General features: G+C 43.5%; 1 protein-coding gene across 1 annotated transcript; it reads left to right on the top strand.

The window, feature by feature from the left end:
* Positions 1–464: 464 nt before the first annotated feature.
* On the top strand, positions 465–27,114 carry LOC100544136 (myc box-dependent-interacting protein 1). The gene is made up of 11 exons (XM_010713776.1): positions 465–489; positions 1,579–1,688; positions 7,818–7,872; positions 8,645–8,739; positions 10,614–10,709; positions 14,426–14,533; positions 16,606–16,698; positions 21,998–22,083; positions 22,955–23,030; positions 24,936–25,018; positions 27,012–27,114. Exons 1-11 carry the CDS (start codon positions 465–467, stop codon positions 27,097–27,099), a joined length of 915 nt encoding a protein of 304 aa, XP_010712078.1. The 3' UTR covers positions 27,100–27,114.
* Positions 27,115–27,292: the final 178 nt, after the last annotated feature.

The raw sequence follows: 27,292 nt of genomic DNA on the forward strand, positions 1-27,292 counted from the left end.
GTGAAAAAAAATGGAAAACAGTGATTCCTTCCTGGACATTCAATCCCAGGCTAAATAAAGGGATTTATAAGCTGAATGACTGCACTGATTTCTTGTGCCCAGCTCTAGAGTCAGTTACTGTAGTCATGGCTAAGCTGGGGAATGTGTGTGTTCATGTAGGAGTGGGGAATTGAGATTAGCCTCACAGACTTAACACAAATGCCCTCCTCCCTGCCTGTGCAATAAGATGAGAGTGGGCCAGTAGGTGAATGTTGCATCCTGTTGCGTGGACCTTCACAGTGCCGTTTTGGGAACTGAAAATAGAAGTCTAATCCCTGCCCTGCGGGAGGATAATCCTCTTTACATTCTCTGAAAAGATCCATGTGTAGTATAAGGGGTTGGAGGATGCTGATTCAGGTCGCCTCCCTGAAGGGACTGATGACAGAAAAGCTGAAACAGGTTCTTGCTTCAGTCCTCTGAACATGATGGTTGAGAGATCTATGGATCAAGGTCTGTTGTGTTCAGCAGAGCAGGATACTTCTGCTTTCCAGTGCTTTTTGCCTCTCTGGAAGTCACGCTCTTAACAGCCAGCACTCCCTTTCTTGTCCAGGCATTCCCTCAATAGTCTTTATTGCCCACCTCTTGCTCTACAGAATCTCATGTGACTGAGGACTGAGTAGGCTTTTCTGCGTTTTTTATTGGCACTACAAGACAAGGCCTTATTTTTGATTAACAACGATGTTGTAATTGAGCTTAACCAGCTGTAGTTTGTATCCTTGTCTCTCTGCTGCTGGAGTTACTTAAGGCACAGCAAATGCTGCTGCTGCTCTCCTCTGCAGCTGCAGTTTGCCTGGGACCTGCCTTCTTGTCCAGAAAGTGAAGTGCTTTGTTCTTGGCACCAGAGTGACCCACTTAGCTGCATAGAGTTCATTAAAAGTGAAGTGTGATAAGGGAAGTACTCTGATAAGGAGTTTTTTTGCAGGCTGTGTGGAGCTGAGCTGTGGTGAGAGGTAGTGAGAGGAAAAGGGCTGGCTGCTGACACTCTCAAATGTGATAGTGTCACATAGGCTCATAGTGTCAGGGCCTCAAATATTCTCAACAGCCAGCTCCTGCCAAGCATGTGCACTGTGAGAAAAGGGGGGAAGAATACAAGACTTTGATTACTCCATCTATTGTCTTTTTCCTAGGACATCTGCATGACATTCTGTGTTTTAGGGCAGCACAGTCCAGCTGTTCCAAGAGCAAAAACCCACCCTGTCTAGACCAGTGTTGTGTTAAACCAAAAGGAGCATAACCACTGAAATGAAGGCATGTTAGGGATGTGGTTTGTCTCATGTTGGTCCAGGAGATGCATTAGACCCATGAAGAGCAAACCTCAGTCATGTTCTTCTGTACAGGAAAGTATTAGAGGTCTGAGTTCATCCTGAGTCATCTATAAATCCTTTTTCAAACTGTTACTATTTGGAGAAATACTTCAGAAATTCTAAGTACAAGAATAAGGAAGACTTTTTTAACCTCCCTTCTTTACAGCCTCATGAGCAAGAACTTGCAGTGGCTTCTGTTTATCTGCTTTGTTCTATCTGTGTTCTGTGTTCTAAGTCTTTAATCTTTTTCCTCTCTTTCTACAGGTCCTTCAGAAGCTTGGGAAAGCAGACGAAACAAAAGATGAGCAGTTTGAACAGTGTGTGCAGAACTTCAACAAGCAGCTGGTAAGATGATTAGAGATATGTAATTTCACCCTGGGTTTCAGCATTAGCTTTTAATTATCTGCTGCAATAGGCAGTTAGAGCATGTTACATTAAATGATGCCATGGTCATATTGAAGTGACCCACAACTCTCACTCATGGGAAATCACACTCTCTTCCAAATCCCTTATCATGGAGTGAGTGTATGCTAAAAAGTAGTGCATATTTTGGACCAAAGTTTAGGGGGAAAAAAATACTTCAGCCAGAACACTTCCTTCAGTTAACAGCTACTTCACAGTGTAATTGGTTCTGCTGAGCTAGACACAGAGGTAAGAGAGCAACATTATTTTTACTGAAAGATGGGTAGGAGGGGAAACAGATTAGAAATGAAAAAATAAAATGGAACAAGAGTAAAGTAAGATCCTGAAGTGCAACAAAAGGTGGAAGAGAGATGAACAGAGCAAATGGAGAAAAAGAAACGTCCTTCCGTGGATAAGATCTGTATGCAACTTTCCGTCCATCTTTACACAATCACTGAGTCAAGCTTGAATCCTCAATCTTTTACGTTTCTGTTTCCGACTTAAATTCTAGCACACATTTCAGTAGTGTAGCACTACTCCCCCCTCCCATGGACAGGAGAAGGATTACTTCTTGACCTGGGTGTGTGTTGTATCTGTAATATTCAGGCACCCAGATGAGGGAAGGTTACATCAGTTGCCCGAGGGAGTTTACAAGGAAGACTGTAGCTTGGTGGGCTTGGTGCTAGGGAAAGTGCTGCTCTTGGCTCACAGCAGGAAGCACGTGCCATCCCAAACTGCAGGTGGTGCTGGAGAAGGCCTTTAGACCCTTTGTACCCTGGCATACTTAGGGCTTTTTTCTGGAGCTGTTAGTGGCAGCTGCATTGTATCTGTTAAGACTCAGCAGATGTGGATCTGTGTCCCAAAATTGTCTGAGATGGGATTATCCACAGCTGAATATAATGAAAATCTTTCAGTCTGACTTGGAGTTCTATTTAACCAGGGCTGACTACAGATTCCTGAAGACTTATGATCATTCTCTTGGCAGAGATAGTTGCTGTTACTTCAGAAGTACATGCAGCATCTCTGCAGCATCTCTACCCTTGGAATTCTCTAGTACTCAGAGGAATACAGTTTGGCTACTTTCTGGGGACATGACATTACCAGATGTGACTTTTCCCTATCATTATTGAGACTGTCAGCAATTAGGGAATCTACTTTTTAAGAAAAACTGAAAAACTTAGATTCAAATCTGTTTGGTATGGGCTTTCAGTTTCCAAAGCCATTGGTCCAATGGTGCATTGAGAAGCATAACAAAGAACTACTGCCTCTGTGCTCCTTGCAGCTCAGTTTCTTTTCCCATCTTGCAAGGACAGTCCAAACAATTTATCGGAGGATGCAGAGGTGCTGGGCATTTCCTGCACGTTGTCTGTTGGTTTTGTTTTGACATGTGGTTTCCCTGTCAGTAAAATAAATGCAAGCAATACCTATTTCACAGGGCAGATTATAAAAGTGAGTTATCTGGATTGTCATCTGAGATTGAGGAGGTGTTATGCTGATAAGAAAGGGGAAAATCCTTTAACTGTATGTGTGTATATACAACCTTACTTTCATTTTGAGTGTATATACTACATGCATGTGGTGTGATATGGCTGTGCGTGAGAGCTCACCGTCCTTTTCACAGAATGTGCTCCAGTTGGAAGCATTAAGTCTGGAGGAAAGATGATCATTCACTGCAGACCTGTAACAGAATAGCTGTCCTGTGGAACTCGCTGGGTTGCAACCAGAAAGTTTTTGAAACGGGAAGGGACTTTGAAAAATAACCTTATGGCAGTAGCCTTGTTTGCTCAGTTGCTTAGAGGCTCCTCTGATTCTAAGGACTGCACCGGTTCATGCTGGCACATATTCTCCGGTGGGGACTGTCAGTGAATGGTGAGCAGATCTAAAAATAGTTTACTCATTTTATAAGGCATCTTATAGTTTTTCCAGATTGTGGATGAGTGGAGAGAAGGAAAGGCATTGCATTTTCCAGATCATTCTCCATTCAAGTTGGTAACAGATATCACTCTGAGCTCTGAGTAGCGAGAGCGATTTAGTTCAGGCAGATGGATTTGCTACGTGACAAATGAGCTGAACATAGCCGTGCTTCTGGGCTTCAGGACCTACAATTGGCAATGTCTGGCTTGTCTGTTGTAAGGCTTTCTCTATCCCAGCATCACATGTTCCTAGGCAGCAGCACACGGAAATGGTCCTTGGGGACCTGGAAGCAAGACACCTGAGGCAAAAGTGCAATGATTGAGACGTGCCAAGAATTGGCTTCTCTTTGCCTGCGTCTCAAATACTCTCAGGAGTAAGTGAGCAGGAGGCTGGTGGCAGCCCTTACACCTGGCACTGCCTCATGTTTCTGCCTGGCAGAGCTGCTGAGTTTTGATACCGTTCAGGAGTTGCCAGTTCTGTGGAAATTCAGCATTTCACACCAAGTGCCTGAGAGACAAGCTGCTGCTGGTGTGCTTTGCATCCATCTCTGGCTGGCTCAGCCTCAGCAGGGCAGGCTGTGCACTCTGAGTGTTCCTGCAGGGCTGCAGGCTTAATTTTTGCTCTTGTGTTGTAAGTTTGGCTGTGTCACACCTCAAAGCTTCTTTATGGGCAGAGAGGGTGCCTACACATAAGTAAATCTAAGAAGTATTGTTTGTAAAATTGAAATTATTTAGTCCAGGTCTAACTGTTACTTGAAAAAGAAAGAATAAGAATGCAGTTACAACTGTTATATACACACCACTTCCTGGCATTGTGCTTTCCTTCTCACTGCTCCTCTGTGTCCTGAGGTCAGTGTTTGTTCTGGCAATAGTGGGGTGTTAGGATGAATTGCCAACATCGGAAGTCCAGCACTGCCAGCAGTATGATGCTCATCTTGATGATGTCATCATTTTCTTTCTAGGATCCAGCTGGGGTCGTTTTTGTATTTTTTCCAATGTGCTTTTAAGCTAAATTCCATATTTCTATTTCTCAAGTCCTCTGCTATCCTATGAGACTTGTATTCCTCTCATGAATCTCATTATGAGACTCATAACCCATTCTACATAAAATAACTGCTTGTTATTGCTGTGTATACAAAACATAAACAAAAACTAAACAAAACCCAATGATGCTGTACCAACAAAAGTAACTAGAAATAACACAAAGTAGCCCTAGCTACAAAGTCAATTAGGGAGGTTGCTGTCACTGCTAAGCTGTGCAGAACAAAGCTACTGGCTGGTCAAGAAAAGTTTGGACAGATCAGGATTGATGCCTCTGATCTGAGGCTTTGCATATGCAGTGCAAGGCTTGTTGCAAAGAATGGCAGCACTGTGTTGTATGGTTACAAGATGTCTGGCACAATGCTCAGAATTGCTAATTCCTGTGCGGAGTTGTCAAGTTTAGACTCAGAGCTGGGAAACCTGGGGTGCTCTCCTCTTCTGCCCTGTGATAAGGGCTGTGGCAATCTATCTATCTATCTCTCTATCTCTCTATCTCTCTATCTATCTATCTATCTATCAAGACACATTGAAAAACATACAAAAATGTTCCCAACTCAATCTTAGGAAGAGAATTATGACATCTTTTCTTTTGAAGCTGGGAAGGGAAATGCTTTAGGAAAGCTGACTACTACTAAGAAACAGCTCTATTGAAAATTACATCCTTAAGTAGTGCTGAGTGAAAGGTATGATGAAGGAAAGCATACACACACTCCTTCAATAAAACAAAAAATTGTGAAGAACTCCAAAAAATGCTCTTATGGTTTTTCTCACAGTTATAAATAGTAAGTGATTCATTAGGTCTTTGAAGAGAGAACTCTTCCAGCCTTCCCAACATAGCATTTCTTTTTTAAAATAAGCATCTTCCTGCACATACTGCCCTTGTATTTCATCTGGTTGTGTTATAGGCTCCCAGCGTTGAATTACACTGTGGTTGCAAGCATGGCTGTATCTGCTCAAACATGGCTACACCTGTGTGTTGCAACACATCAAGCTTTTCACAGTGCGCATTTCTTTTGTGTTTGATTAGAATAATTCACTGTGCTCACTTCTACATCAAAAGTCAGTGCTGTTATTTCTGGTGCTAAGGTTTTAAGTCATCAGTGAAAGGATGAGAAATGAATATGTTAGTCAGCTAGAATTGGCACTGACCTTCCATTTTGGTCCTAGTTTTTCTTTCCTTTTGTGGATTTTTTTATTGTGAAATATTTATTTCTAATTTTTAGAATTTTTAGAATTTTTAGAATTCTAGAATTTAGAAATTTTAGAATTTTTACATTCTACATTTAAAATGACGTGCACTTTCTTTCCTGAACATCTTCAAGTTCAACTGTACTTCTGTAACTTCCCTCTGCAAGTGCTTAAACCTTGTGTTCTTCGATACTTCACTGATGACCTTCCCTGCCTTAGAGATTTTTAAAACCTCAAAACTGTTTTCAAATTTAGTGATTCTTAAAAATGATACAGCTGCATTATGAAAATATATAGAACTGAGAGAGTTTACATGCTTATTTCTTTTGTAGCATTTCCCCTTCTGAACTGACATTTGCTAATTCTAGTCTGTGAATTCTAATGCTGCTTTGCCTTAAGCCTTTCTTGCCTTGGGCATAATTGATTGAACTACTGGTGGTCCTCTCTGTGTGGTCTTTGATCACTGTGGCATCTCCTCTCTGACACTTTCTGATTGCACTACTAGAAAGTTTCATCTGCCCAGCTTTGCACATTTACCTTAAGCTAGCAAAGAGCTCTGTTTATTTGCTCTGTATTGTAAGACATCCCTGGGACTTTAGCAGCTGTTATGGCCACAATTCCTTTATTCTCTTTGGGTCACTTCCCTATGCTTTTCTTTCCAACTAGGGTCCAAGTGTCTTATATGAAGATAGACGGCTTTTTGCTGTCCCTCATTTCCTTTGCTGATGGCAAAGTAGGAAAATAATAAATGTGAATTCATCCAGAACTTTTGAGGCAAGGAAATCGAATCAGAAACAGTGTTTGAAAGCAGATGGATTTCTTCACAGTGCTATGCTAGCAGTGCCATTTCAACAGCTGGGCAGATTTAGCCTCTGTTTAGAAAGCACAGCTGCACCAAAAGCACAAAGGATCTGGGCAGGAACTCAGTTGAGTGAAGAGGTGGCTGTGTTGTAGGGAGAGCTGATGGGAAACATCTGCTTGTAAAGTTATTTGCTCTGAGGCAGCTGTCAGAGAAGTTCTGTGAGCTCTTCATCTCTGGAGTTGTCTTCAGCTGTCAATATTCATTGTGCTGGGGGCTCCCTCAAGGTACAAACTGGGAAGGAAAATGAGGAATGGTAGTGGGGACGTGGATCTGACTGTGCTCAAAATGGAAGAGTGATTGTATTGAGGAAGGTGTACGTGTATGCATGTCTGACTTAACTTTGCTGTAAAAAGTTCTTTCTAATCTGAGTTCTTACGCAGCACTTAGCTGTGGTGTCTGAAAGCTTAAGCAAGCAAAACTCAGACTAAGTGTCTGGTTTTAATCTTTCGTTTCCCGGTGTGCGAGGTCTGCTGTTGGCAGGCCACTTCTGCAGTGAAGCTGGAGAAAAAAAATATTTCTGTATTTGCAAGCCCTGCAGTTTAAGTAGGATATTTGGGAAGGTCAGAGACCCCTTGTACCCTCTTTGCACAGGGGTTTTTAATTACAGCGTTACAGGGAAGTGGTGAAATAAACTGTTCCCAAAGCCATACAAGACAATTAAATGTGTCTCCTATAACCTGCAGACTCCTTTCAGTTACATTTGTTGCACAGAACTGCTAGCCCTTTTCTCACAAACTGACTATTGTCTTTTGGACAATGTATAGTTATCTGTACAAAATGAAACATTAAAGCTGACTGCTTCAAAAGCAGTTCACAGCTTCAATGACACAGAGTTGATCAATAGTCTGGTGGCACTGTTGGCCGAACATGCATGCAAGTTACCAGTTGTGGACCTACCAAGAAGATCAGAGGATTGTGTGGTCGTCTTGTTAATGTTTGTTCAGGCTGGTTAGAGGGCTGATGTTTGGCCCATCTGCAGGGTGAATTTTTTTCCTTAGAAATGCTTGATTCCTCCCTCTTACTCTTTAAATGGGAAAATAACTGATGGTCTTCTCCTCATATTCACAGTCTGAAGGCACAAGGCTGCAGAAGGATCTCCGAACTTACTTGGCTTCTGTAAAAGGTAAGATCAGCGTATGCAGAGGTATTTCCTATCCTCAGGCGTGGGTTTTAGAATAGAAAGAGTATTCATTTGGAAGAGATCTTCAAAGACCAACCAGTCCTGACCTCTTCAGAGCTAACCAAAAGCTAAAGCACATTAAGGATGGTTTTGCCTATTGAACACTGACAGGCACGAGTGATCAACCTTCTCTCTCTAAGGAAGCCTGTTTCAGTGTTTGACTGCCCTCATGGTAAAGATATTTTTCCTAATGCCTGGTCTGAACTTAGTGTTTCCCAAAACCAATGGCTTGCAAATGGCAGTCAGGTCTAACCAGCTCTGAAGGGATGCTCCGGAGGCAGTGCTGCGTGGGTGCTCACAGCATGTGTAATTACTGAAATGCATGACAGTGTTTTCATGGTCCTGAATGAGGACTTCAACTGTACAGACAAATGCAGAAGAGGTCATCCTTGTCTGATTGGGGGTCGCTTCAAGACTTTCTCAGACAGGATGGGGTTGTGCTTTAATGCTGAGCTGGTGGTGCTCTCTTAGCAGATAGACTCTCAGATCTTCTGCCTGGGGAAAATGAACACAGAATAGTTAATGTGTCTGCATTTTTAGTTCCTTTTTTTCCTGTGATTACTTTCCATTTTTGTGTTATTAAGGGGCAGACATTCAGCAAGTCCCATCTTAGCATTTGTTGAAGCTTATTCAATGCTTCTTGCATTGAATTTCATTAAGGGATAAGGGATTAACTGTCTCCTTGTTTCTGAGGCAGTTACCTCTTCTTTCCTAGCTATGCATGAAGCCTCCAAGAAGCTGACGGAGTGTTTGCAGGAAGTTTATGAGCCGGACTGGCCTGGGAGAGATGACACAAATAAAATAGCAGAGGTAAGACTCAATGGAGGATGTAGACTCACTAGATTTGGTCTGTCAGAGGAGATAAGCTTCGGAAACTGCATTAGTGAGCTAAATTCCTTTAGATGTGCATCTTTGCAGTAGGAATCAAAGAGACAAGGTGTTGGGAAGAAGGGATAGCTGAGGGGATGTGGCCTGTATTTGTTTCCCAGACTTCTGAACACTATGAAGAGCCCTGTACTTATGCATACAAACAACTTTGTTCCCTCAGCAATGGCTAAAAAGGGACAGGATGAGCCAAAAGAGAGTCTGTAATTAAATAACTGGATATGTTTTTCATTCTCTCTGCAAGAGGAATGGGAATATAAATCGATTTCCAAAGCATGATCAGAACAGCTGTTGTGTAGCTGCGATCAACCTCCCACTCATAGCACTGGCACCAGCTACTGTGTTTTACTTGCCACTTTGTTTGACTGGGCCATGTGTCACCCCAGCCTGCTCTTCTCCTCATCATTTGGTGAGGTGATGCCTGTCCAAGTTGCCCAGGTGTTTTCTGTGGAGCGTGGAGCAGAACTCGTCGTTGGACAGCTTGGATCTTCCTTGGCATGTATGTGCAGTGGTCCAGCTGGAGACAGACATCCTCTGCTGTCTTGTTCAGCTGTTCAACTGAACAGCAGCTGTGGCAGTTCGGCTCTGCCATGAGGCTGCAGTCAGAGCCTAGCTACAGCTGTTTGTGGCAGCAAGGAAGGCACAGGGAGGAAAGCAAGACAAAGATTGTTCCCTTCCCTGCATTTTCCCTGCAGAATTCTCTCTTGAAATAACATTTCCATCTTACCCAGGAAATGCTGTCTTTAAAGCAGATAAAATTAAGCAAAACCAGGACATTTCCAGTTCAATTCTTTCATTAATACAGAAACTTTCTATTATGAGGTGCTATTGCAGTAAATGGAGTTGTAATTCAGCTGGTTTGGCTTCACATTCTCTATTGGCCTCGTTTCTTCTTGAGCCACCATGGTGCCTCCTAGAGGACTGTCCTTTCTGAGAACTCAAGCCAGAGGGGCCAAAGGGAGCAAGAATCCTGAAACCTAAATGCAACTCCTCTGAGAGGATGCAGGAATATTTTCAGCCTCTATCTTCCCATTTAATGTCTGTCTTGGCTTCTCTCCTTCGGGAAAAGAGAACTGGAAGAAAAGTACTATTCCCACCCAGAAAAATAACACCCAAAAATTCCTCCATAAAATGGGCATTTTTCCTGAGTAGTTTTGCCAAAAACATTTGACCAAATGGAAAAACAGGAAGTAGAAATAATTTCCACCTAATCTGGTTGTTGATGAGAAATTAGCTTGGCTAAGAAAAATAAAGGGTAATGTATGTGTGGGTTAGAGAGCTAGCTTTGAATAGAACCTCCAGGAGGCTGTGGAGGCAGGTGGTGAAGAGCTGAAGAGCACCGTGATAGCTTTCTGCTGTTCATTATATTCCAGAACTGCATTACAGTGAAGGAGAAAACAATGCAATGGTGTCAGGTGTCCCAATTTTGTTGCTGCTGGAGGAAAGTGACTTGGGAGGAGGATATGAATGGAGCCCTGACCTTCATCTTCCCTTCTGCTATATGGATTTGGGCTAGTTTTGGGCTAGCACTGTTGGGGAAAGGGCAGACCCTAAAAGGAAGGTTTCTGAAGGATGCTGTATCCTCCAGGTGGCTACCTGAATTAGCAGCATCAAGCTGCCTTTTCTGTTTCTACGTTTCTGCCGTGACCTCACTTTTCATCTTACTTTTCTGCTTCTTTGCTATTCCAAAATAATGACTGTTTCTTAAGAGCTCTGGGGTCTGAAATTATTAACCGTAGCACTTGCAGAATGCAAAGCTCTGTGCTCTTAATAGTTAACTCATTACTTTTGTTTTTCAGAACAATGATCTCCTCTGGACAGATTTCCATCAGAAACTGGTGGATCAGGCACTTCTGACCATGGATACGTATCTTGGCCAATTCCCAGATATCAAAGTAAGATTCTCTTTGTCTTTTGATCTAGAGTCATTGCAGATGAAATCTCATAAGCATTAGTTGGTTGCATCCCCATGTTTTTTAAGAAGGTGTGTGTGCTGTTGCAAAAGTTCCTGTTAGAGCAGCCAAGATCTTTGCAGCTCTGGGTTTTGTGAAAGTGCTATTTTCTCAATTAGGCTTGAATGAAGAATCCAGGGGAAACATGCTGGAAAAAAAAACCACTTGAATGTATAAGGAGAACCTGTAAAAAATTCCGATTGTTTCACAATGTAGGAGAGTGGTGTCAGGAGCAGCTCACCAAGCTCTCAGTCTTTTCAGTCCTTTGTTATTTTTTAATTTCCCTGTAAGTACGAAACATTGAGGAAACAGTGGCAGATATACTTTATAGATCGAGGCCAGTGTGAAGGACAGATTTCTGTGTTCCCTGAAGTCCTGCTGTGCATATGATCAGCTCTTTGCAGGAAAAGAGGAATGCTGAATATGAGTCTTTTGGTGGGAGATCAACCTGGGTTTGAATGGTGTCCTGTAAATTCCCCTTCCCCTGTAGTCATCTCTCCATTTGTTTTGGGAAGGTTATGCAGGAAACGTCTTCACCATATGGAAGCATTAGTAATGATATCACCATATGGAAGTATCAGCTTGGCTTCTTCCTAACGAAAACAACCCTTTCCCCACCACATGGTTCTTAAAGAGTTTGTCAGTTATTTGTTGCTTCAGGAGGATCGTGCTAAAGGGGGGCAGGACATAGGCTTGTAAAACGAGCCCTAAACATGAATGTCACTGTCCTGGAGCTCCTTGTTTTTGTTTCATTTTTCCAACCTCTTCTGTTCCTGGAAATGTGAAGAGGGGAAGGGCTGTTGCTTTCCAGTTACTAAAGGCTGTAGTGCCGATCATACCCTATAGTGTGATTCCCATACGTACCTCAGCAGTGCAGAGACCTGTGTGCTGCTGCTGCTTTAGTGGGCTCTCTGTAGGCTCAGATTTCTGCCCCGCTTCTGACTAAATTGCATTTTATCAGCCCTAGTGACTGTGCACTGGTTAGTAACATCAGTGTCGTGTTTCTTCTATGCTTAGCATCTTTGGGATTTCATAATCCTGAGGTTGTACAGTGTGATTTTAAAAGGAGCATGAAACTTGGACCACCCAAATTCCACCAAAACTCAAGGGATGATCCAATGAGCACTCACTGATCCTTTCTGACTTTGGAATGGGTCAAGAGGTAACTGTTACTGATATCACAATCTTCAGGTGATGCTCTGGAATATCAGAAGTTAAAGTTCTTAAGGGTGGCATGCAGAAAAGAAAAAATAGTCATATGTAATTAATAAAATACTTCAGTTACTTTAGTTGCTGTGGTAATAGTTTTGTTTTGTTTTCCACAAAAAGCAATTTTTTTTGCCTTTTGCTTTTCCTGGAATTCTGGTGTTAGTATGATGAAGAAAGATGATATATGGGGAGAAGATGATTTTAATTTAGTTAAGTGAAGGCCTGTTTTTTGTTAATGGCCCAGTAACTCAAATGTGTGGTGCTAGATTATGCATGTGTTACTTGTTTGTTAAATTCTAATGTATTCTGAATTTTCTTCTGCTTAAAGGGGCTGGAAATATTCCCTTGAATTTTTTATGTTTCCTACATGATCCACAGCAGAAATGTGGAAATATACTATTCCTTTAGAAAGGAAATCATATAAGTATTTAAGGAAAACATTTTTAATGTTTGATGGGGGGGAAATAAAACAGTCTCTCTGCCTTTTGTAACTTGAAGAATGGGAGCACAGAAAGTACTGGATCCTTTCTTTGCAGGTCAATATCTGTAGCTTTCTAGAGTAGGACTTTTGTATAGTCTGTTGTTTAGCGTTCCTGAGTGAGTTTTTGATTGTGATTGTGGATCATGTAATGACAGTGCAGGTCTCTGCAGTGAGCCCAGACAATATGAACCATAACTTGATTTCTGACTAGCTGTGGGGTTGGAAAATTTCTGTCTTGCACTGAAACTGGTGCACTGTTTCTACCAGGTTTGAAACCAAATACCAGTAATAGAAAAAATATTTTTAAAATTGAGGTTCAAATTAAGATGGATATATTGTAAGAAATAAAAGCATCTGTTGAAGTTCAGCTTCTGTTACTGGTGGTGAGTAGCTACAGCTGTCCTATAGTCATACAGAAAACTACCTTGCAGGCATCCTGAACTGGGCTAAGTCCTATTACTGCCATCACAGGCAGTTGCACAATCAGTGGGTACTCCAGAAGGACTTGCTGGATACTGATTCCTCGCAGCACTTCCATGTATTCAGAATATCCCTGCTGTTCTGACCGAAGGAAAGTATTCATTCCCATAGATCTCCCATTTGACCGTGTGTTTAATCTGGACTGTTGGAAGATGCATTAACTTGCATCTTGGAGACATCAGTGTTGCTGGAAGCCCCCTCCTACAGCCCATCTCGGTGCCCAGCTGGCAGTATTTCTCAAGAGGAGTGCAGGCTGCCACCATGGTGGGCCCTGTGCTGGGAAGGTGTCTTTTGCTGGCTGTGGCTGAGGACTGGATCAGCTTCTTTGTGATTCCATTCTTGGAGCAAGCTGAGTGCTTTGAAATTGTCTGGGTTTGCGTGTGGCTGAGATCCTGCAGATTTCTGTGACTCACGCAGTGCTGCAGCAGTGTTCGCTGAAAGCTTAGAGGAGCATGTGTGGGAGATGTGCAGACTGGTCTCAGCTGGTCTGGCAAAGAGATTGGCCCTGGGCGTGGTTTTGCAGTTTATCTGCAGGAGCCTGGGGAGAAGAGACCACATCTCCCTGCCAAGGGCAGTGGGAGAGATTTTGCTTTGCAAGTAAATTCTTGATGCTGATTCTTCATCTTGCAATTTCAATTTCCCCGAGTTGTATGATTAATTTGAAGCCTTCCTGGCTCCTTTGTGTCCTCTTCATTCAAGCTCTTCAGTCAGTCTTCAGCTTGCTGATCAGTGATAGGGCATTTGGCTCTCTGTGCTACAGCTGGGCTGGGAAGCCCTGTGCTCTGACTTTTTCTCATCTGGGTTGTCTGTAGGGGATAACAGGGGGAAAGGGCAATGGATGGTTTAAAGCAGAGCAGCCTAATGGGCCTAGGTCTCTTGGCATTTCTCTTGCTCAATAGCTAGTTACAGTGGACCACTGGACATGACCGTGGTCACATCAGCTGATCCGCACTTCTATCTGGATCTCCTGTCACAGGGTCTGAACTGCTGATGCTCAGGCATATCCTGAGCACGTGGAGGAATGCTTTTGCTGTGCTGGCGGCAGAGATGCCTTCTTGTGTTGAACCATCTTCTGACCTTCTGTGTGAGCTGGGGCTATGGACTGGTTAGAGAGTAGCAGCAGCCCTCTTGGCCCTGTAAATGAAGAGACAGGTACCTGCAGGATGCAGGCATCTGGTAGCACTTAAGCAGCACCTGAACTACCGTTCTGAAAACATTAATGTCATTCAGAGGTGGGGCTGTTGTTGTATAGATCTGTTTGTCTTCCCTGGATATTCCTGAGCAGCTCCCTCCAGGGTGGTTGTTGCCATGTGTGGCTCCTAGGCAGCTTTTGTAGGATATCCAGTGGAAGTCCTTGTGTAGGCAGAGCATGAAGCTGGGTGAGCAGGTACAAGCAGGGAAAGCTGAGGGGATGAGAGGGGCTTCCTAAGATTGTGGTTTTGGCTGCTGGGGGAATATTGTCATAACTCTTTTTCTCCTTCTTTTGTAGTCTCGCATAGCAAAGCGAGGAAGGAAGCTTGTGGATTATGACAGTGCCAGACACCACTTTGAAGCCCTGCAAACTGCAAAGAAGAAGGATGAAACCAAAATTGCAAAGGTAAAGCAAGCAGAAGGATATGCAACTCTCCTTTCATTTGGGAGGTCTGTTTTTTGCTTAATGAGCAAGTGTAAAGCAAACATGTACCACTTCACTGGGTATTCTTTGTTCAGAGAGGTGTTGTGGTGAGGTTTGGCCAGGTGTTTCCTTCTCAGCTGTTCAATTCTCCTAGAAGGCAGGATGCATTCTGGTGTCTCAGATCACGCCCACCATCATCAGTTCGGCATCTGTCAGCATCACAGCAAGACCTAGGCATGTGTTTTCTCAGATGTTGCAGAACCCGTATCCTCTGTTGGAAAAGCATGTGCCCTCTGGGGGAAACAAAGCCTTGCAATACCACAGCAAAACTTGCAGCTTGTTTGCATCTTGGGGCTCTGTCTCCCCATGTTAAAGCAAGAGTGGCTATAAGAGTTTGAGTGTTTCTTGAGGTTGGTGGCATTTGTGAAGTCCTTTGATACTCTAGCCTGTATTTTTAACCAGGCTGAGAAGTGTTGGCACCCTTTACTTTGCAGTTAGTTCAGGTGGGAAAGATTAGGGCTATGTGAGAGGCAATAGTATATCTTCAACGTGGAAAGAATAAAGATGCTTCTCTCCCCCACACTAAAGATCTGTGTTTAATGTCTGACAGTATTTTATTTTTATGCTGCCAGTCATCAGTCACCTGCTCTCCTAGCACATGCACTGTGATTAATCCTGACAAACAAAGAGGAGAATGATTGATGGCTCAGGTGTCATTGCATCATTTGTTTGGCAAAGTGATTCATGGTTATGTATGCAAAGCATGAGGCCCAGCCGGTCATGTTGTCTGTTGAAAACCATACTCCAGTGTGTTCAGGGGTAAGAGAGGTATTTCCATGGGGCGTGATATTTTTGGTATGTGCCTTTGGGATCTTTGCTGCAGTGTGGTAGGAAGTCATTCACTCTGATTGGTAGGTGGTGCTCTGCACTGATCTTTGTCATTGCTGCGCTCTCTCATGTTGCCACAAGTGCTTTCAAAAAATGTGCTTTTGTTGAGGGATGGTTTATTGCTCTTTAGTTAACATATGGAAAAAGTAGTACAGGTTGAAGAGTGAAATGTTGCAGTTTAAGAGATGGTGCTCTGTTCCTGATTCAGCCTGTGCAAGTGCCTCTTAATACTTTACTAGACTTCTCGTGAGCAAAAATGTGTGTCAGATCGTGTCTTTCTCCCTCCTGTGCTGTAGGCCTTAAGTCCAGGCAGAGCACTGAAAGTACCCCAAAGCTATGTGCTTGTGCTCTTCCCAAAGAGGCAGCCCAACTTCTTGATTCCACAGCTGCTGCTGCCTGCTCAACTCTGCTGAGACTGCCAGGGTTCATTGTGCACTGTGATTGTAGGGAGTTCACCTCTTCATCCCTGTGACTGCAGTTTTGCCACCTGTGAAGTAGGGATATTTCAGTGTAAGGTACTTTGAAATGTGCTGATGGGCCCAGAGGGAAGATGAATCTTGTTTATGACATAGCATATGAATGCAAACTTAGTTGCGTGATGTTTCATGGTATTATAGTAACACGAACAGCCTTGGGAATGCCTTTTAGAGATATGCAGTCTCTTCTTGTTCTTTAATATACAGTGTTCTTTTCCCAGCCAGGACTCCTGCCACTTATTGCTAAACTCACAACATGCCATTAAAATAAAGTGCTGTGGACTTTCAACTGTTGCAAGTAAATAAATGCCATGATTAATTAATCCTGACCTCTCTTCAAGGAGCTCCCACTTCACAGCCATGGCTTGGAGTAGAGTTGTCTGTGTGCTAGGCCACTAACAACAATTATCTGTTGCTCTTTGCAGCTGCCCGGCTAGTCTACAGTATCCCAGCCCTCACTGGAGCATTAATTACTGCTAAACTTGGCATGCTTCAAAGGATTCATAACTGATCAATCCCAGGATGTTTGTTTTATTCCTATCGCCTTGGTGATACTGGTTTGACCCAGCCTCTAAATACAGTCTCTGTGATTTTAATTATTTTTTAATCCCCAAAACAAAATATATGTTTGTCTCTCTCTTGTATTCTGTTTTTTTTCTCTTTTCACTCAAACATGCTCCCATCCCCAAGCCTGTTTCGCTGCTTGAGAAAGCTGCGCCTCAGTGGTGTCAAGGGAAGCTACAAGCTCACCTCGTTGCGCAAACTAATCTGCTCCGAAATCAGGTGACTGCTGATCTACCTGGCTCTAACCCTGCATGCGCTATCTTGGGCTCTAGACTGTACTATGCTACTAATGTCTAGGCAACGTTCACTCTGGTCCATGTGCTAAGTCTGTCCTTAATGCTCCTGAGCTGCAGTGGGCACATGGAAGTTGCTGACCAGTGACTGGTTTGAATCTCTGCCTGCTCTGTTGATTTCTGACCAAGTGCATTAACACTAGGCTATTGTTTTCTCCCCATAAAATGAGATGAGGATGAAGAAAGGCTATGGAATAATGCCAAGATGGAGGGGTTGTAGTGTAGTTCCTCCAATTATTCATTTTTTCTAAATGAAGCAATCAATTTTTACTGTTGCTGTTTAAGAAAGAAAAAAGAGGGAAATACTGAAAAATTGGCTTCTTAACTTCTGCTGCTGAGCAAAGCTGGAAATAAAGCATTGCTTCAAAAACAATTTCTGTGACTGCTGAGTTAGGTTGCAGTACTCTCCTGTGGTAAAATCCAAAGTCATCACTGGCTTGGCTTTGCTGGTCTGAAAGAGCCATTTCCAAAAATGCAGAGGTTCAATCTGCGTAGAAGAGGTGGACTCAGCCCAGGGAATTTGTACCCCTCACAGTATATCTGGGAAACTACAGGTTGATGTCATGGTTGCATCACGTGGCAGAAATTGGGAAAACATTTAGGTTATAACATCTTGAGGGAAATGAGAGTAGGGAAGTGAGAGTAGTCCAGATTTCAGATTGAGAATTTCAGTCCTAGTTGTTCTGGAGAGGCATAGCCTCCTGATGAAATTTCCCTTGGTGTCTATCTTGGATCTCAGTACAAGAACGAAAACAGTGAGAAGAAAATGTTATCAATGGGCAAAGGAATAGAAAATCATTACTCAGACTGAGAGAGCATGAGTTACCTGCTGACAAGGCCCTGGTCTTGTTCAAATGCTTGTACTTTTTCCACGTCATGGTAAATGAACTGCAGTTTGGAAATACAGGAAATAAGGGAATAGACCTTATAGAGCACCTGGGATTTTCAGTCAGTTTGTGATGGAAGATCTAGGAAAATACTAGGTTACCACATAATTAAAGCCTAGTGAAGGAACAGCTGTGAGCAGTCCTGCTTAAGATGCACAGCAAAGTGAGGAAATAAGTATTCATTCTCGCTGGAAGGGAGAAGGACGTTTGGCAGGCTTCCCAAGGCCTTCCCTGTACCTTGGGTATGCTGGGAAGGATCTGTTTGGTTCTGGTTCTTGACTGATCTGTTTAGCTGGTGGTACTTCTGGAGGACTAGAAAGGTGGTACAGGATATTTTACAAGCCACAGATAAATTGGTTCTTCCTCTTCTCCAGCTGGCTGGTGTGACTGGGAGCAATACCACCTCCCACAGATTACTAGCAGAAACAGCATATACAGGGGCTCCTTCATTCATTTCACTGTGATCTCAGTGTGCTGTGTAGTTAATTGATAATTTTAATCTGCTGGGTGACTTTGCCCTAAAGCAGGTAAGAAGGGATGTATGTCATCTTTCTTGCAACTCTATTGTAGTGGCTTTAATCTTCTAAGTAGTGTTAATATTTTCAGTCACCCTGTATATTTTCAAATCAATTTAAGTCCTCTAAGTTGTTCCTCTTTTATTCCTTACTTAATACTATTGCTAACCTTAAATTTTTGTCTTTCCAGTTATGGGAGGCTTTTTTTTTTTTAATGTCTAGCCTGAAAATTTCAAGAAGGATGATGTGTTTGTATTCTGAAGCTGTAGGTTTCCAGGCTTAGCAGGCAGAGAGCTTAAAAAAGAGAAAAGCTTCAGTTTTTGTATTCACGTGATTCTTCAAACTAAAGGTGTTAATGTCAACCCTAAATCTCGTTAAGCTCATGATAAAAGCAAGAGGGCTGATGACACTGCATTTATTGAAGAGCCTCAGAGTATTAAGCCCTGCAAAGATTGCTTCTGTTTACCAGCAGCTATGTTGCTTTCTCTTCTCTTATAATTCCTCTTTACAACCTTTAAGCAAAAATGGGGGCAGCAATACTTATTATTTCTAATATTAAATTAAAAAAAAACACCTCCTTTCAGCATTCAGATTGCTGGCTTTTTGGGCTTTTAGGAGAAAGTCTGTGAGGGATTTCTGTAAAAATCTACTGGGAGGCTTACTACTGCAAACTCTCAATTAGAAATTTTGGTGACAGTACTTTTTGAAACAAAGAGGAAAATAACTTAGAACAGCAAATTCTTGCCTTTTTACTAAGCACTCTGAAATGTCTGGCTGACTTCAGACCAGGAAAGCCATTCTGGGTGCTGTTGTAGTGATAGCAGAGCAGTGTTTCTCTCCATAGAAGAGAGCCAGTGAGCTGGGTCCTGCTCCTTGCTTTCTGCTGGGGAGAAGAAAGTCTGGCTGAGACTGATGGGGCTGAGGTGGATGCCCAGTGATCTTCCTGCCTCCTTCCTCTTGGAGGTCTGAACTATTTACTGAGCAGTGTATAACTACCACAGCGTGGTGTTTTAGGAGAAGCGTTGCCAGATTGCTAAAAGCAGCAGGCTGGAAATTGCAGGATGCTCATGAGATGCATGGTGATAGGATATGCAACACAGCCATCCCACTATCACAGCTGAGCTGGCTGCGCTTAACTCTCAAAGCTGTAGCTAGAAGTAATGTCAGGAAAGCATCTGTGTTGTGTAGCTCCTGCTCAAACCTTTTCCATTTCAGACAGTGTAAGAAGAGGAAGAATTTTTAAGATCATGTTTCATGGGCCTGGGCCTTCAGTCCTGCTGCCTCAGTTCTCCATCAGGATGACAAAGCTGATAACTGAATCAGAAGAGCACAGATAGTGTAGTGATGAGCTCTGCCTCTGAAGCCTATATTTTTCCTTCCTTCCCCACAAGTCAGCCTCATTTATCTGCTAGGAAAGTGGCACAGTGGCAATCCAGGAGGCTCCTGGAATGTATTGAGGATAACTTAATGAGCCAGGTAGTAGATAGCCCCGCCAGGGAGGATGTAATACTGGACCTTTGGCTCACCAACACAAGGGAACTGATTGCTGACATCAGAATTGGAAACTGCCAGGGCTGTAGTGACCATGCAGTGGTGGAGAGTTCATACTAGTGAGGGATATCAGACAGACTGAGAGTAAAAATAGGATGCTAAATTTTAGGAAAGCTAAATTCCAACTCTTCAAGCAGTTAGTCAGCAGAACTCTTCTGGGAAACTGTCCTCAAGGATCAAGAAATGGAGCAGATCTATGATCAGTGAATGAACTAGAAGCTGCCTGCCTTATCCAGTGTCAGGACCCTTGCATCTAAGAAAAATCAACCAGAACTGGTTAGGGAGTGCAGTATCTGGGAACAAGAGCACTGGCTGAGCCACGGGGTTGCTGATTCCTACAGCTGTTCTGGAGTGAACGTTGCCTGTTGCTGATTTTGCCTCTACCTTGGTATGTCACTACTGATACATTGCTTTCTAGGTTCTTTGACCTTCTGAACAGGTAAATGAGAGGGGGAAAGACTGGTTAATGTTCAATATAACTGAAAAACTGATGGAATACAATGATGCCTCATCTCCCAGCTTCCCATCTCCTGTGTTGGTTCTGATTCTAGTCTAGAATTAAGATAAGCCTAAGGATGGACTAGGAGATTTTTTTCCCCCTCTCTTTAAAATGGCTGAATTAGAAACATTCAGTCATGGGGGGGTTTTAAAGAAGAGTGAGTCTTTGTGATAATCTTCTCTAAATCCAGCATAAACTATGTCTCCATTTCTCTTTTGTTGTTGTTTTGTGCAAGTTTTCTCAAAGTGCTGTTTTTCAGCAAGTATAGCAGCATATTACAAGGTATTCTGGATGGAAACATCCTGATACCTTCTCTCCCTGCCTGTTTCTTACGGGGTTTGCTTGACTTTACAGTTTACACCCCTCATTCTGGTGTTATTTTCTGGGGGAAACAATCTCTTCCAATCTTGAGTACAAATAGCCTTTGGCAGCAATGCGTGATGCTCTGAAAGGTGGAGCTAGCTGGAAAGTAGGAGCTACTGTAGCTGGCTCCTAAGTCAGGCAAGAGATGGAGAGCTTAAGGACTCCATGCAGCTCTGTGAGAAACAGGACTTTGAGCCACATGATGCTTTTTAAGTCCTTTCTCCCATCAGTCCTATCTTGGTGTAGACCTGTCACTAAAGAGCAGTAAGCTGTGGGTTTCTTTATTTAAGCTGACACAAAGATGATAAAATACAATTTCGTAGAAGGGGTGAGAATCTGACTGGAGGCACAAAGAGAGATCCAGTTCCCACGCTGTTTGGAGCGTGTTGTGACATTCCTGCTGTAGTCACACACAGAAATAGGCAGTCATAGCAGCTTTCTTTATTCCTTTTGCTGTTGCAAATCAGATAATATAAACATTTTACTTAGCAAGCTTAAGGTTGTAAGCCAGGACACTGAAAAGAGGAAGAGGCCACCCAGGACAGATATGGGAAGGGGAACGTGTTTGTTGCTGATGCCTGCTGTCATAAACAGAAGGATCATCATTTTTGTCTCTGGAATGCAGAGGATTCATGCAGTATCATTGGGGTCAAATAGATCAGATCAATTAAACTTTTGACTGGGAGTAAGAGGTCTTGTGCAAGGCAAGTTTCCTTTGGTGTTGTCAACTGCCAGCCAGGATTTGCCCTTGTATTAGATCTTCACCAGTATAAGTATGTTAGGCTGCTGAAACCAACACCTGCTGCTCAAGCAATCCCTGCCTAGCCTTCTTCTGCCACAGCTCATGCTTTACATACCCTTCCTTGCTTCTCTGCTCTAATCTGTGAGAGAGATGTCTCAGTCAAGGTTGTAGACCTCTTCCCTTCCTCAGAAGAGGCAGTGCTTTGGAATGATCTTACTTAAGCAGAGTCCTCACAAGGAAGGACTCTTCTTCAACACCCATTGCGATGGGTTTCAGCTCTTTTGGAGACCGAGAAAGGGGCAGGGTCCACTCTTCATCTGCATTTGAACCAGTGGCTGAACTGCCTGACCAGATCCATTCATTTTTTTTGAACCAGGAAGATGTATAGAACTTGGAACACGTTAATGGATGATGTTTCAGTTATCTTCTGAGTATCCGAACAGGAATCTCCATTGAAAGAAACCCTGAGGGTAACCCGGGCAATCTGAATGGGTATCAGCCCATGCTAGTGATGCAACCCTGGTTCCTGGGAGACTTGTTTGGAATGGGGATTACCCCATCCCAGTATTTTGCTTGTTCTCCAAGAAAAATCGAGAGTCACTATTATCCCAGCCCTCCAAAATATCTGTCTGTGCTGGAGCTTACTCTCTCCCTTCTCTGTTATTAAGGCTGAAGAAGAGTTAGTAAAGGCTCAGAAGGTGTTTGAAGAAATGAACATTGATCTGCAGGAGGAGCTGCCTTCACTATGGAATAGGTGAGTGCTGGAAGTTTTCTCAGGGGCTGGTTGGAAGGACACGAAGACTTTCAGCTTTTCCACAGACCTTCCTGTACAGCTGTTCTCAGTTGTTCTCTTTGGCTGGGTTTCTGCTCTTGCTTTCTGGATCATCTCAGAGAGTCTGTTCTAGGATTACCTCCAGCTGGGGAGATCTAGGGAGCACCCACTGAAGCAGCAGCTTTAAAATAACAAAGAGGGTGAGAAGATGGTTTGCTGCTCTTTGGATGCTCCTTCTGGGTTTAGACAGTTGGGTGAAAAAACTTAATGGAGGGATCCTGATGTTAAATGTGTTGCAGGTAAGATCCAGTGAAGAACTGGTGGTTGCAACTGTATTCCAATTGTGATCTATTTAACAAAATACAGACTGGGTGAGAGAGGATGAAGACTTGAGAGATTGGAATTTTGCTATACTTATGATTGTGCTGATAAAAAGGTGAGAAAAGAAGCAGACAAAGCAACAGGGAGCTCTGAGGATGAAATGTAGGAGCTGACATACAGGGAAGGCAGGGAAAATCCACCTAGGAGTGCCCTACCTTCTTATTTTCAAATGCAGTGGCATTGTCTGGGTCAGCCACCTCCACACCAGCCTCTCCCATTTGTCAGAACAAATTCAGATTCTACCCTACTTGTTTTCCTCCTCACCTTGAGCATGTTTGCTGCATGCCTGGCTTTTGTTCCATCACCCCATCCACACTTCCTTGCAGTCCTTCTATTCCTTTGTGTACCTGACCTGACAGAGTTGAATTCATGGGGAACGGTGAGCAGGAGGTGTGAGGAGAGGCATAAGTGAAAGCCTTTAGGAGACTGTTGTGTCCATTAAGCTCTTCTCTCTTTCATTTTCATTTGGCAGTCGTGTTGGTTTCTACGTCAACACATTCCAGAGTATAGCAGGCCTAGAAGAAAACTTCCACAAAGAGATGAGCAAGGTAAGGCAACTGGCAGTTTGTTCTGTTAACACACTCTGTCCTCACTGTTATTTAACAAGCTGAACAGTATGGCTGGAGAAGAAAGAGCAGCTGCCCTGTACAAAAGAAAAAAAATGAGGGTTAACAACATGTGAGATTTGTTTGAGATAGTAATATGAAGGGATAGAACATGGGGAAGAGACCACAAGGATGATGGTGCAGTGGGAGTATGTGTCACTTGTCTCATTTGAAGATCCAGAGAGCGAGTGTGGCAAATTTTGGCCCTCTCTTGCTTACTTTCTCTGTTTTCTCCAAAATCTGGATCTGTAAACTTTAACCAGGACACTCAGCCTGGCATCTGTCCACTCAGCCCACTGCCTGGCAGCAAGTTGCTCTGAAACCTCAGCTAGCTGTGGGGATGGAAACATCAGGGAATCTGTCAGTCTGCATGTCAGTGCAACATGAGACTGGTCTCCAACTCAGCCATTAGGAAGGCACTTCCCAGCAGTAATTCACTGCTTTGTCTTCTTTCCTCCCTGTGACCCAAAGGAAGACATTTGATTGCTTAATGTGACTCTTTTATGAGTTACCTGTGTGTCATGGGCTGGATTTGTGTTGTGTGCCAGCACCCAACAGAGACCTCAGAAGTAGTCTGAGGGAAATCCTCCTGGTGCCACTTTCATTTACAGGTGTGTTCTTACTGTTACTTCTCTTAAAAGCTGGAGAAGCCTAGAGTTCCTTAGGCCTCTTTGTTGCACCAAAGACTGGTACACTCTCTGTAAATGTTGCTCTGAGCTTGATGAGCAGTGGAGAATCCAGCTGGAAAACTTTGGTATTCCTTCCTCTTCAGTGTCTTCCTAACAACAAGATAGCTGTGCTAAGCAACAAGCAACTTTATAATGGTCATTGAATTCCCAGCAGTCAGGGGCCCACTGCCATGGTGTAATGCATCAGTTCTGAGCTCTGCTTACATTTCATGGGGACCTTTCCAGTTAATGGCCTGCTCTTCTCCACTGGGAGATGAACTGATTGTTAAGAATAGGGGAGGTTATTACAATTATCAGTTTGTTGCTGTTAAGTTACATTCTGCAGAAGGTGGGAAAGATGTCTACTAGACAGGAGTTGTCCTCTTATGTTATGTTGTGGATTTTTCTTTCCTTAGGACTTTTGTATGAGAACAGGCCTTCTGCTTTGTTCAATAAGAACCATCTGTTTCTTGTTACTGCAATAGCATCCAATTAAGTTCTGGTGTTGCCGACATGATGCCTCTGACACAGATTGCATTGGATCCCTCCTCCTACTGATCATGAATTTGGCATCCAATCTTGTTTGTGAATTGGCTGTTTCAGAATAGGAGTGTCCAGAGTGAATATTTCAGCCTTTGGTGTCAGGAGGAGTTTAACCCCTAACATTGCATTTCAGCCAAGAGATCTGGGTTCTTCCTAAACCTGGTTGGCCCAGGCAGCCTGCAGGATCAAAGCTTGCTGTTGACTTGAAGTCCTGCTGCTATATCCCTCATTCATAAGGAAGTATAAGGAGCAACTTTGCTACAAATCTAGAGTGGATCTTCGCTTTCAACACATGGAAGACTCAGTTGAACATTCTGCCTGTTTCTACAATGGTGCCCGGCAACACATGGGTGGGGTAGGTGAGAAAGAAGCAAAGAGGATGGTCTCTTCAGGAGACTGCATTCCCATGAGGTGCCAGCAGTTTTTCAGTAGCTTCAGTATTGTTTTTTGTGTGTGTTTTTTTTTTTTTTCTCCACAAAGGAGTAGCAACAGATATAGAACTGTTCCTTCATGGGATAGCTAAGTATATGCACATATAGGCACAAGACTGTATTTTGTCAGCCTAAGCAGGCCAGCACAGACTCTTTTCAGACACTTTTCTCATTCTTTTTCTCTCTTTTGTTTTTATATTTTACAGTTGAACCAAAATCTCCATGATGTCCTGCTGGGTCTAGACAAGCAGTACTCAGGCAATGCCTTTCCCATTAAAGCACAGCCCAGGTCAGTAAATAGTAACTGGAAACATCGTCTTTCTCCCAGCAGAGGAGGAGGGACAAGCTGTGGAAAAGGAAGTGTTTCTACTGGGGTCTTGAAATCTCCATGTTGTCAACTGGGGAGTGATTTGATTGCCTACATATAGCCAGCCAGTGCACCCCTTGAAAACTGCTAGAGCATGTCTGAGATTGCTCTTGGGCTGGGACACATGATACAATACCTCCAATCTTTGGAGGATAGCAACTGTAGGCTTCAATTCTACTGCATACCAATATTTAGGCAATTGAGTGGCATCTGTGCTGTTTTAAAAGTCTAATTCCATGCACCAATGACATAACACTGGGTTGCCATTTCTCCTGGGTCTGGTTGCCCTGCAGCCCTCCCTTTTTTTTCTTCTGAAGTTTCCCCCACATAGCTGCAACTTCTGAGCTTGAAGACCAAGAGCCCCTTTGTTTCCCCAGCCTTTCCTTTGGCCCTCCAAACTTAGAACATTCTCTTCACCAAAGCCCCGTGTCCCTTCTGTGCACCAAACTGGGATGCCTTGCCTCTGTGTGTTGTGAATGTAGTTGTAGCCTCACTATTATGAGGCTTTCTGATCTCAGAGCACTTCCCATCTGTGTGGATGCGAGGAGTGTGGGTCCTCGACAGTCTTTGGAGTTTTCTTTTTGTAGTTTTGAGTTTTCTTTCTGCAGCTGGGTCCAGTCCATGTAGGTTTACTGCAAATCAGCACATTCTGTAGCACCAAGAGGGGAGGGAGAGGTCAGGCTCTCGATGAGGCTGCATCTGGATCCCATCCAAATGCGTGAGTGATGAAACAATGTAGGACTCTGGTTTCCAGCTGTTGCTAATCCCATATGCTGGCTGAGCAGGAGTACAGCCCGTGTCCTCAATTGGTGTATTAATGGAGGGAGGACGTGAAATCAGTAAGAAGTAAGGGCAAGCTGCAGTCAGAGCATGTTGGTTTGGAGGGGCTGCATCAGCTGTTGAGACCTCTGTGCTCCTTTGACTCTCCTCCCAGCTTAACCTCCAATTGGAGTCATGCATAGATGAGTTTCTTGTCTCATTCTGGCAATATGTGTGGTGTTTGTCAAATTTAAAGAAAGATGAAATTTAAGTTAAATTTGGCCCCTGCATTTTGGATTGCTAACACCACATTCTCAAGATGCATCTTATGTATCTTCTATGTAAGTTAGCACATGGTGTCTGTTCATAATCCCCAACAACTGAAGCCTTATGTGGGGCAGCGGTGCCCATCCTCTTGCTGCTGTGCACCGTGTTACCATGATACCAGCATCCACTTGGAAGAGGATAAGGTAGCAGGACAGGTGAAGGCCGGAGCTGTTGCTTTCCCAGCTCCTTCCTTCTCCTTCCTTTCTTACTCCAGCAAGTGACTGTAGGCTGTACTGACAGCAGATCCTAGATGTGTCCTTGTTGTGGCATCAAGGTTTTGGCACGAAAGGGTTTTCAATTAATTTATTACCTTTGTCATGATTCCTGCCCAGAAACAGCTGGTTTCATCTGAGGGTGGAATGGGTATCTCAGCTGAGATGAGTCTTGCCCCAAAATGACTGTTAGCCTTTGCTCAGGGGAATTACAGGAGGATGCATATCAAATATTTCCAGGACAATAATGCCTTGCAGGGATCAGGAAATACCATGAGGCAGTAATCTCTACATCTGTCCTGTCCTTGTGGTTCAGGGCAAGAGCGTGCAGGAGGAAATAGCCCTCACCACTCTGATAGCCTCTTGTGGCCTGTATTAGGAGCAGATGCTTCCCTAGCCCTACTCTGCTGGGAAAGGGATTGGAGATGGATACAGTGACAGGAAGTTAATGACAAGATGTGAGAAGAGGTGCAGTTATCCTCCTGCATCACTCTGGCATCTGACTGACAAATGGGTGGAAGGAAGGTGCTGAATGGGTGCTTGGAAGCTTAACTTTTCCTCCCTGGTCTGACTGTGCTGTCCTGTAACGGAAATGATTTGCGTGCCGTCCTCAACAGAAAGAAAACTAAACTGTTCGCCAGGCTGAGGAAAAAGATGAGCAGGTACCGGTACGGAGAGCAGCATTTCAATATGTGTTTGATTTAGTTCCTAAAACTGGAGAGGCTGTTGCTGGACTCTTAACAGCCTGGCACGTATTAACCCTGTGATGGGAGAGGGCTCCTTTGCATGATGTCGTGTGTTCATGGCCTGCTGGGACCTGCTGAGGACTGTGTCTGGATAATCCCATTAACTGCTTGTGTGCCTGGTTTGAATCCTTGCTTTCTTTCCTTCCCACCCA

Source organism: Meleagris gallopavo, chromosome 7 (genome assembly GCF_000146605.3).
Source record: "Meleagris gallopavo isolate NT-WF06-2002-E0010 breed Aviagen turkey brand Nicholas breeding stock chromosome 7, Turkey_5.1, whole genome shotgun sequence".
NCBI classification, from domain to species: domain Eukaryota; kingdom Metazoa; phylum Chordata; class Aves; order Galliformes; family Phasianidae; genus Meleagris; species Meleagris gallopavo.

Bases quoted from the DNA above. Each gene is read 5' to 3' on its own strand.
- LOC100544136 (XM_010713776.1), top strand. From the start codon at position 465: ATGGTTGAGAGATCTATGGATCAAG. The intron at 7,873-8,644 runs GTAAGATCAGCG...CTTCTTTCCTAG, and splicing joins TTACTTGGCTTCTGTAAAAG to CTATGCATGAAGCCTCCAAG. The intron at 8,740-10,613 runs GTAAGACTCAAT...TTTGTTTTTCAG, and splicing joins ACACAAATAAAATAGCAGAG to AACAATGATCTCCTCTGGAC.